Source organism: Rhyacophila brunnea, unplaced genomic scaffold (assembly GCF_057557595.1).
Source record: "Rhyacophila brunnea isolate RB1 unplaced genomic scaffold, BYU_Rbru_1.0 scaffold_15, whole genome shotgun sequence".
Taxonomy (NCBI): Eukaryota; Metazoa; Arthropoda; class Insecta; order Trichoptera; family Rhyacophilidae; genus Rhyacophila; species Rhyacophila brunnea.
This window is the reverse complement of record NW_028232806.1, coordinates 28824161-28836458: the sequence shown is the minus strand read 5'-3', so window position 1 is coordinate 28836458 and position 12298 is coordinate 28824161. Positions and strand designations below refer to the sequence as shown.

Genomic DNA, 12298 nt, shown 5'->3' with positions numbered 1-12298 from the left:
ACAAACAACCACCGGACAAATAAGAATACGACCTAAGAAAAACGTTGTAAAATTGATTTCTCTCAATATATACAGTTACGATCCAACATATTACGTAGTTACAAAAAACTTTATCACTTATTAAAAATTAACTATTTTCAATATTTCGCAAAAGAAAATTCTAAGCTCTCTCCACATGAATCGCCTAGTCTATGTTGGATATTTTTCGTGCGCTGATTTAGGGGAAAAAGAGAATATTTAATATCCGTTTTTGCCCGGCACCCATCTAATGAAACCGAATCCTGTACTAAAAATATACCCTTGACCTTTTTTTGTAAATGAAAACAATAATAAACATCTTTTTAATCATCCATTTTCCTTATCTCTTGATATCTAGATTGTGACTTAGCTGGTTTTGTTTTTCGAGGATTTATTGTTAATATTCGCAAAGGACCCTTGATAGGTACTTAATTATATTTCTTTATATAAGTGGTATTATTAATTAATTTAATAAAACGCAAAATTGCTTTGTACTTATTCGATTTTAATAAATAAATCTGGACGGACAGGTTTCGTCCGCCTCAGAGGGACATTTCAAACTGAATAATAATATTTATAAAACAGGTATTTAACAGGTATTTTGAATTTGTGTTGGTAAATACCTGTTTTATAATTATTATTATTCAGTTGAAAATGTCGGACGAAACCGGTCTAGATATATTTATTAAAAGTGGAATAGTACCAAGAAATTTTGCGTTTTATGAAATTAATCAATAATACAATGCAGTTCCACCATGAATTGACAGTTAACACAATAAAAGAAAAATAAATATATAAGTGGGTTTATGAAATTTTTTAGCCGATTTTACGATATAACGATTTGTAGGTATAAAATAAATATGCTCTGTAAACATAAATCAAGTAAATATTGTATTGTATATCGTTTACTTGTTACCGATAAAGGAAAATTGTATTTAGTATGGATTTTATATGCATGCATAAGAGACCAGCGGTGAAGTCCATAGCATATCCATATATCGATTGATAGTTTTAGTTAAGTCCCTAGTTAGTTTTAGTATACCATTTTTACTGACTGGTAGAGTCGTAGGATGTTATGAAAAAATACAATAATAGATATAACCATATTGTGTCGATTCTGGGAATTGACTGAATTTTTTTCATATCATATTTCTATGAATATGTAGGTAAGGGAGTGTGATGATGGGTAGGTTACGAATGAACAGAAGGGTTTTGATGCGTGATAAAGTAGCCCAAATTTATTATCCCTTAACAAACAAAAAAATATAAGTTCAATTACAGATCGTACAACGAGAAGTTTACAAATAATATTTACGTTGATTGTGTTTGCAATGAAAATTATTTAACGTCGAAACGAGAAGCGTGTAATTTGTTTGAATGATTTGAAGGTACTGGTACTAGATACTGTTGTATTGCGGCATTGGTTCTTATAGCAAAAGTAGACAAAGGAATATCAGAAACGGCGTGGGTTGACTAACCGTTGTTTGTTCCCACACCGTGGATTATTTCTTAGTAATTTGTCTGCGAAATTTGACTATGACACAAATGTTATCAACTAAATAATGGATTTCTCACTACAATGTACCAGAAATGTACCATTTACATATTAATTCTTGTAATACAACAGATGAAACTTGACACGTAAACATTCCTTTGGACTGCGGGAAATGTTTATACGTCGGTTCGCACGAACGAGTTTACTGATCGTAAAAAATTATATTGCTGTAAATTTTGGTTTGAAATCACTTTAAGATTAGTTATATGATGTACATATTTCTAGGTTTTTTTAACTATGACTTAAATGCTATTGACACGTTGCACGTTGTCTGCGGAATCTCCTTCCCCCCTCAAATACAGTGACATTTCGTGTGGGTAGGCAAGCCATTATTTCTTAGGGGCTGCAAATGAAGAAATGAATGCGATCATTACAACTGTTGATATTACGAGTAATAGCGGTTTTTCCATAACGCAGACGATGCGGTCGCTTCGTTAGAAAGTACCAACATCATAGTTTTAAAAAATCATCAGGGACCCTCTAAATTTGTCACCGTCTTAGACATCTACGTACCTAAAACCACAGCTATTTTGAGAGAAGGTTTAGTGGAAATATTCTAATCCGCAGTAGGTGATGACAAGTTTACATTAAATTGTTCAAGATTTTTTTATTTGTCTGTCTAAGATAGCCAAAAAGATGGTTGGTACGAATTTTCATATAACTTGAGACTAAAAATGAAATTGGTACGGCATTCTAACTTTGCCTAATGGTGACACTGCCTTGGGACGTCACTGTTAAGGCGATGTCTTAACCTACCAGAGGCACCCAGCGGAAAAATACGAAGCTTGCAATTTGAGACATTTTTTTTGATAATTTACAATTTCACTGTATTAATTAATAAATAATAATATGTATCTGAAAAAATTAAAAAGAAAAATATTTTTTTATTTTAAGTCAAAGATAAACTTACAATAATTGTAAAAAATTGTTATAAAATGCGAATTTGTCACAGGACCCCATCTAATTATTACATATATTTTATGGTCATATTTATTATTAAAATTTAGTTTATTAAGTTTTTTATGCTTAACCTAAAAGATTTTTAACTAATTTACTAGTTTTTATATTTATTTTAAAAACATCGATTTTTATAAAAATATAAATATATAAGAATAACTTGAAATCATTTTTATTTATATCAAATCGAGCTTCAGTATTGGGACCATACCTAAGTAAAATTTCACAACGTAATATAATTTCAATCATACTACACTTGAGTGCATGGTGACCTCAGTCTTGGGTAACTGCCTTTGAGACATTTCCAATCATTAAAAATACTACTGCTTTATAAAGTGAGTCCGATAAATAATGTTTCCCAAAGTGGCAATTACCACTATTGTGTCTATCATCCGATATCGATCTTGATTACATTCTGAAGAAGGATGTTTTACGATAAAATTTTGTTAGCCATTTGGTGAACTTATGACATACATAATCAAGTTCCAAACTAATTAATCTTATCAGACGAAGCAGAGATCCAAGATCCACTGTTTTACAAGCAGACATGTTATCACTCATCCACAGCTGGCCAACTTGATAGTCTTTTGATATCATTATTTTATTAAAAAATGTAATAGTAAGCAATATTTTTACCACGTTACCGCGTTTTTCTTAGCTCGAATTCTTGTTTGTCCGGTAGTTGTTTATCCAGTACAAATCTTGCAATCGATTTTAACTAACTTCCCGACTAGCTAGACATTTGAAACGTTTAGAATATATCAGAACACAGATGCCAATGCATTCTTTTAATACTTTTAGCCATCTTTAAATAGAATTAAATTCATTTTCAGTTAATTCTGTTTTGTATGAAAAGTTATTTCGGAAGAAATCCGTAAAAAGTAAAATACTATTATTGGTTGCTAAGGGGATGATCCTAGCAACTAAATTATTAATATATACGTGCGTTACTATGGAAATCAATATGAAATGTCAAAATGACATTTCAGTATTCTATAATATTTATTCAGTACCTATTTCTATCAAGTACAAAAAAAAGTATTTATTAATACATAGAATTGTCAAGTTTGATTCAACAGAAAATTTAAAAACGTGGTATATAAAAAGTTCTTTTTATCTTGTAACTATTTCTTTTGAAATTTCAAATCTGAAAATACTTTTCATATACTGTTCTATTTTTAAAATCGTCCACAGGGAAGTTACGTATACGAGTGTACTATATCACTTTTATTCAATGACTGAGAATTTATATTTGTTCTCAAAGGGTGACGTCTCACGAGTGCCGTTTCATCGGAGGGTCACTTTACAGATATAAATTGCGCAAAAAAAACATGACAAAATTTAATAAATTAAACACTACCAATCCAATAAATAATATATCGCGCGACCGTACCGGGAAGCAACAGTGACGTGGAAAAAATAAAATAAATTGAATAAGCCGGGGGGGGGGGCGTTCGGAGAAAATGTAGGGGGGACGACGACGGGCCGCTTAACAAGCGGAAAAAATTCACATGAGCGGAAAATCTTCTATCTCAGCGCGGCAGTTTTTTCCGGTTTTTTTTCTTCTTCTTCTTTTTGGCCGAAATATGTGTTGGAAAATTTTTCTAATAATATTTTCTAAAGACGTTTTTTTTTGTCTTCGCTCGCGATTGGGTTTTCAGTCAGTGTTCTGAACTCGCTTTGCCGGCGCAATTTTAGAGTTTCCAATTTGAGATAAACTCGGTTTTATATTGTATATATATAAAAAAAAAAACAAAACGCTCAGAAATATATTCAATTCTAAGGTTAAAAAAGATAATAAATACACCATCGTTTCCGCTCGAATTTTTTTTATGAATATCGTTTATTAGTAGGTATATTTTATTTGCCATTTTAATATTATATTACCCGTTGATAAAATTAGTGAAAAGTCTTTTTTTGTGATTTTACCGAGGCTTTGACTGCGACTCGCTGTCATATCGCCTCTTCTCTTCTAGAAGGGGATCCGTCGATCAGGTCCTCACTCCTATTCTGTTAAATAACTTTACAATTTTGCCTAGCTCTTCCGTCTTACCCACCGCCAGGACACCCTTCAATTCGTCGATATTCTCATAGATATCCGCAATTCGCAGCTGTGCTCTGTGAAGTTCATATTTAAGGCATTGTAGTGCTATATGTACAATGTCTTCTAAAACATGACATTCACCACAGAGTTGCGATTTGCTTCTTCCCATGAGGACATCAAATCTTTTGCCCATTGTGTGCCCTGTTCTTAGCCTCAGTATTAACTTAAGCTCATTCCAAAAATGTGAAACGCTTCACGATTATCCTTGCGCAGGGGCCATGCTAATCTTCTTTGTATCATTCCAATTTTAGTATATATTATGTACTGCCGAAGCAAGTACACCAGTGAAAAGTCTTTATATAAAATAAATGAAACAATCCTCCATAGTAAGGCAGTGACAAATACTCCATACTAGGTGATTATTTGATGCCTACTTTCTTAAGTAAAATAATTTTTAATTGCATATTGACGTATTTAAATAATAATTTATATTCACACGTACGTGGCACTAATTCTAATACGTTAAGAGCATAGTACATAAGTGAAACGGCAAATAATTTTCAACAGTAGGTGGAACGAAATTTCGCAGTCGTCGCTAATCGGAGACTGAAAGGAGAGGTGTGAGCACGTCAATTTGTTTTGTGATGGCGTCGGAGGAATATATTCTTAAATCGTGTAAATATGACTAAAAAACGTTCTGCATGTACTTGAAAAAGAAAACATATCAATGAATATTCTATTATTATTATTATTATTACGAATATAATAATAAACATAACATTTAAAGACGCATGTTGAATTTTTATGACGAATTATATTTCGTTCGGCTCGCGTCATTTGCACAGTCCACGCATCGCCTAGTCACGATCTTTTTAGACCATGCCTCAGCTGAATTATAGCCTTTTAATAACTTTGGCACTATCAAAAAAGCTCCAAGTAATGTCGATACTTTAAAACACATACAACTTATATCAAAATTAGCGCCATACCACAACGTCATCAGAGGCTGTGGGTATTTAAGACTAACGGGCCCTCCTATACTTACGGAGGTGTAATTTTTGTAACATTAATTTTGGCGCGCTGTACCGACGCCAAATAGTCACGCGGACAAAACGTCCAACTGTGCATGCACCGTTGGGCATTACTTTTTGAAACAAAGTGAGTAAGAGGGGTCACCCCGTCTCATTCTACGAGTTTTTTTACTTTAGTACAGAAAAGTCATTTATATCTTTGTATCATTGATAATGGTGTTACAATCGAAATAGCCATACTATTTCGCCGAACCAAAAGCACTCTTTACAAGACACTTGTAAAGCCAGTGCTCACCTACACATCGGAAACCTGGACATTAACTCTGCGAAATGAACGAGCCCTGAAAATCTTTCAAAGGAAAATTCTCCGCCATATATATGTACCGATCAGGGACGGCACCAATTTGAGGAGAAGTTATAATGCTGAGCTCTACGGGCTATACGAAGATTGCAGCGCAATTCAATCAAGTATGATTGGGAGACTGCGATGGCTAGGTCATGTGCACCGTATGAATGACAATGAACCGGCAAAGAGAGTGGTCCAGCAATCAGGGCGTAGAAGAAGAGGCAGGCCAAAGATTCGCTGGTTGGATGGAGCTGCCAGTGACTGCCATATTCTGGGGGTACCGAATTGGAAAGCGGCCACACTGGATAGGGACAGGTGGGGGGAGCTGGTGGAGGAGGCCAGGACCTACACCGACTTGTCGCACCTCTGATGATGACGATGATGAACCGAAATAGATATCTACTTAAAAGCAACTTTCTAATAGAATATAATTTATATTATCATTTTGTAAATACAATTTTCTTTTCAACTCCAATGGAGCGTTAGTCATTAGATAGATATAGAAAACATATAATTTTTTACACTTCTATAACACTTTCCCGATATTCTTTTATGGATTCCTCTCAAACTAATATAACAACGTTTTCTCTATCGCATACCACTTACAAAGTTTCGCAAGTATGCCAAAGTTTTCGACAATTTATCGAGCTTTTTATTTTCAACAAAAGAAAAATACTCAGAAGTCCATAATACTATTATTATTCTAGCCTTTTGTATAATTTCTCTCAGCGTTTTGTTATAAAATTGTCCACTTTCCTATACACCAATTACTTAGTTAATTTGGCAACACAATCTCTATTGTACAAATTGATTTAGTCTCTATGTCGATAAGCTCTTGTATTTATCTGCCAAATTTTCTTGTTAGTCTATTTTCATTTACTTAAGTAAGCACTTAAATACTTTTACGTAATAATCGTTTTTACGTATAAATAGTTGTTTTTAGTTGTTCCAACCGATAATATTTTTCACAACTAGGTGTATAATGTATACCAAATTTAAATTGCAATTACTCCATAACATGATTTCAAGACTTAAAAACTTTTGGCAGTAACCCCACAATTATACACCTAGTTGTGAAAAATCAGATATATTATAGAACGTGCACATAAAGCACAAAAAATAGCGTTATGTCTAATTTTACAGGGCAAGTCAAACTTAAAATTGCAATTTCTCCATAACATGATTTCGAGACTTACCAACTTTTGGCAGCAACCCCACGTTTTATTTCGACTCCAACACTCCACTAGATAGGTACTACATAAATAGTGTCACCGTCATAATATTGCATCCGTAAGGCCTTGTTCGGATGGTTCGATTTGACTCCCGCGCATTCCAGGTACATGTGACCTCTTTGAGTCGTCCACAAGCATTCGCGACGTGTCATGTTTCGTGCGCGATTTGCGCGATTGGGATACAGGTGATCTCATTGGGCCGTCCACGTGAACTCGCGACGTATCGCGGCGAAACACGCGTCATCTGAATAAGCTCTAATGTGTGTAAACCAATGTATTATAAAAATCCCGACATTAGAGTAGAGTAGAGTAGAGTCTACACGAAAATGTGTCAAGTTTAATTTTTATTTCATTTTAAATTTGTGAGACTCCGTCGGTATAATTTTTTTTATTCGAATTCAGACAAGATGTCGATATACCCAATATAATGGAAAAACCACATCGAGCCAATTGAATATTTTTGTTTCTACGACACCATGCACCTGAATGGCGTGTAGTGTCAGCTAAAGAAGTAATATTATTATTATTCACTGTATGTAATCAGCTTATATGTATGTGGTGGAGCAGTCACAACGTCAGTCTATTACTCACCAGAGTTCTGATGCAAATATTTTTCTTTCGTATATTATGTATATATATATAATAATCAGGCTTAGTATTAACGTCCCCACCACTCATATTGGGTAATATTTTTCCGCTTCTACGTTTTTCTAACAAAGCTCAAACAATTCATTCATTCAATGACTTAAAGGGTTTTTTAAGTATCACTACATGGGCTTTTCCAGGATGTTTTTTTTTGCCGTTTTAACTTCTTTATGGTAATAAATTTAATGTTTTTGCTGGAGCACATAAACATGTTGTTAATATAGGAGTTGACGTGGAAGAATTTACAAGGATTAATTTTAATCTATGCTAGTTTTATTTATTAATGTATGAAATTGTACTTTTTCTTTTAATTGTATGTATATAGTCATATAATCCAATAATTATCATTAACATAGTGCGCTTCCTCTATGCGTAAATGACAGGTTTCATATAATACGCCATATTTATTAATATAATGCATCTATTTTTAGACGTTTACAAGGTATTTTCTTTCAACAGATTTCCTGGGTGCGAAGAAGAGGCGATGAGTTAGTTCTGCTATCAGCCGGACGTCTGACCTTGGCAAGTGACGGCCGCTGGTCCCTCCAGGCGTCATCTCCTGGTGACTGGAGGCTGATGCTGCATCCTGTGGCTGCCAGAGACCAGGGTGCTTACGAGTGCCAAGTCTCCACCCATCCGCCGATGGTTAGGAAAATACGATTGACAGTGCTGGGTAAGTGATATTTTTATTAGACTCAGTAGAAATTTATAAGACGGTTTTATGTAGAACGGCTCAAAAATAATAGTTTAGACTAAAAGGTTATATACATTAAAATTTAATTAAAATAACTGATAATACTGACTATTTATAACGGCCAATGCGAGGGTATACTGACAGAAAGCATTAACTCATTAAAACAAGTTCTGAGATAATCGCAAAAATGACTTTCTTTTTTTTTCAAAGCGTTCTCCCACATAGATTTTTTTATGATTTAAAAACATTTTTTCTACATTATAAAGACTAACCTTTATGGCAAACACAATATACGACATGTTAATAGTCCTGTATTTTGTATACGCAGAACGCATTAGGTTATTATCATGCTTTCTATCATAATAAAAAAATAACAATATGATTTAATAGTGTTTCTATTTTCTCACCATTATATCCTATGCCTTTTTGCGTTTTACCAGAACGTAGAGCGTAAAATTTTATACATTTTGGCATTTCAAACAGAAAAACAGCAAAAACTGAAATAATGCGTTCTGTCAGTATACCCTCGAATTAGTGGGTAGCCAGAATGCACATATATATATATATATATATATATAAAGCAAATTCTATCGGATAACAAATATTATGGTGGTGTTATTGACCGTCTTAAATATGAAATTCACCTCTACAAGGCTTTTGCCTTAAAACCTTGTAATATAATCTTCTACTCAGCAGAGAACCACAAGGGAAGATTTCAATTAGAATATAGGCTCATTCGATTTCAAGTAAACGACTAATCCGAACAATGCATTTTTATGTACCGACAGATAAATTAATAATTATGATAGCATTAAAACAACTACGCATAATACATGATTGTATACAGTTAAATATACTAGCTTAAAATAGAGATAGAGAGAATGAGGCACAAGATTCGTTATCTTGGTCCCCTAAAACAATTTCGGGATGAATTTACACATTTTCATATATTTTTAACACACATTTTCATACTACATGGTCCTGTTCAGGTGAGATACTGCGTTCGAACAATACATGACCATTTTGCTTTTCAACGCATATGATACGTAATGATATTGGGACTAGGGATTTCAATACCGAATGGAAATACCAATACCGATATTTTTGTTTTTTCTATTGAATACCGGTGTTAGTACCTGTATTTGTAAAATACTAATAATAAAAAATCAGAAGTATCTATCAATAAATATAATATTATGTAAATTTTAAAAATACTAATATTTAATAGAATATTGTGTCATTATTGGTCACCAATGACGATTAAGGACTACGGAAGTAAATCAGACAACGCATAACCCGACCAAAATTACAGTCCCGTTAAGCCTTTAATGTTAATTAATACATTTTGTTTCAATATTAATACCGATTATATCGGTATTTTCTGATTTTTGAGACCAGTATTTTGGTATCGCAAATAATGGGATACCGGTTTTTAAATACCGTTATTGCAATCCCTAATTATGACCTCTGTATATATATTATTCACTAACATACAAGGAATCTCTAGTTACCTAGGAGTAGTAAAGTTGGGATTCAGAGGCGAAACGCAAAGATTTTGAAAATACTACCCCTTCCATTGTGACATTTTATAGGCTACTAGGAATATTCAACCATCATTCTACTCCCTCATCTGTAATTGATTATAACGTTATGTCAAAGTCTTGATAAAAACAAACAAGATTGACAGAATTCTCACCGTGTTTGAATAAATTACGTATTACAATTTACCACTTCTCCCCATGCAATCAAATCACAACTTATATCTCTCTGTCATCCATTTAAAGGACATTTACAGTGCTTAAGTTGAGTGCCATGATAAATTGACTTATTTTGTTAAGGTAGTTACAACGTTAAAACTATGTGTAGTAAAAGAATTCCAAAATGTTCAATCTAATATATAAAAATCAATATTTGTTTGTTTGTTCGTATTTTATGCGCTGCCATACCGTTCATCCGATTGAGATAAAACTTTGTCAACTTATTGCTTGCACCTGCGCGAAGAATGAATGTCTGTCTGTAAGTATGTCCCGTATGCGTTCCTATACCATTTATCCGATTGCGATGAAATTTTGGTAAGTGGTTGTACGCACATCCGCAAAGGTTTCTGGATTAGAAAAATTACCATCTTCTTCTTCTTCTTCATTCTATTTTCTTTTATTCGTATGATTCCTATACCATTCATCCGATTGCGTTGAAACTTTCGTCAGTTATTGCACGCACATCCGCAAAGGTTTCTAAATTAAAAAAAACCATTTTCTTCATTATATCTTCTTTTATTCGTATGGTTCCTATACCATTCATCCGATTGTGATGAAACTTTTATCAGTGGTTGTGCCAACACCCGCAAAGGTTTCTGAATTAGTACAACCATCTTCTTCTTCTTCTTCTATTCGTATGCTCATATTAGAATTATTTTCATATTGCCATATTGTATTACACAGATATTTTAATATTAAAAAATTAATTACCTCTTATTATTTTTTAAATATCTAAGATAAATATAACCACAAAGCGACCTTGTGCGAAGCCGGGTACTTCAGCCAGTAAACAATAAAAAATATAATTTCAAAATAATAATAATGTTCAGTGATAAATGTAGTAGGTACTTATCATAAACATAATATAAAAATTCGGAGTAGACAAACATTATTCTTCAATTCATATCAAATAAATCTTTTATCAAAGTTTACGAACGTATATTGTTGTTATCACGAAAAAGGAACACTTCAGCACACGTCGTAACTTGACATTGTCTGTTTGCAACGTTTTCAAAAAAAAAAGAATGAATAAAAAAACGGCCGCCCACTGTCAACATGTGTTGCCAGATATGAGAGGGGAAAAATCAAAAATAAAAAACCTCTCTCTTGGAAAAACAAAGGCGGCAGTGTTGCCACGTTTGCCGCGAGATATATTAATAATATGTATTAAAAAATCAAAACGCTTCACTCGCGCGGGGAAATAAAGCCGTCAGCTTAAAACAAAAGCGATATTATTATTATTATTATTTTGTTTTAGGAGTGAAATTTTCCGATGTTTTTTTTCTTCGCGCAGTTTATTTGACAGGCGATTATTCATCTTCTGCATTTAAAAAGCGTAAGTGCTTAGATAAACATGAATAAGTGAAATATTACTTATTTATTCAACATATAAGCAGATGTAAAGAGCGTGTATGTTCTGTAAAGTAGATTTGTTCGTTGTTTTTGCTTGAAAATATGTGAAATAATGTGATTCAAATCACCATTAAGGTGAAGTTCAGTCGTACGATTATTCTACTAGCTTTATCTATCTACCTAAAATATAGAATGAATGTAATTTTATATAATTTTGTTAAAATTTACTATTAGATACTTTTTACAGTATTATCAAAATACTGAAGCTCGAATCGATGAAACTTAAAAATATTTCAAGTAAGACACATTTGTATGTTTTCGTTAAGTCAGTAAGTTAGTTAAAATCACGCTATAAACCATTCAAGTCTGTGGTCAACTGAACAACCGTCTTCCAGGAATCTCTATCTTGAAATCTTCTCTCTCTCTCTCTCTATCTCCAGTCGGTCACACTCAGTCTCTCTACATCCCTCTTGGCGTTATCCACCCATCTCCTTCCGAGTGCCTACAGGGATTTCTTCGGAAAATGGAATGGACTCAACTGCGCCCTCAATTGGTTAAAATGTTTCGCAAAGCTTATTTCGAAGAGTATATGTTTTTAGTTCAAATATTAAATATTTATTTATTTATTTATTTATAAAAAGAGTATTACGGCATTACAGCTATTGG

The 12298-nt window shown here is 33.2% G+C and overlaps 1 protein-coding gene and 1 non-coding gene across 2 annotated transcripts in view; one reads left to right on the top strand and one right to left on the bottom strand.

The window, feature by feature from the left end:
• LOC147075215 (opioid-binding protein/cell adhesion molecule-like) overlaps nucleotides 1-12298 on the top strand; it is a 147537-nt gene that overhangs the window by 24739 nt on the left and 110500 nt on the right. Inside the window, exon 3 of the mRNA XM_085942806.1 lies at nucleotides 8288-8501. Within this exon, the coding sequence (XP_085798932.1) occupies nucleotides 8288-8501 (214 nt within the window). The remainder of the gene's footprint in view (nucleotides 1-8287; nucleotides 8502-12298) is intronic.
• Nucleotides 4812-4914, bottom strand: LOC147075216 (U6 spliceosomal RNA). Its single transcript, XR_015070080.1, has one exon. It is a non-coding gene; the product is annotated as a U6 spliceosomal RNA (small nuclear RNA).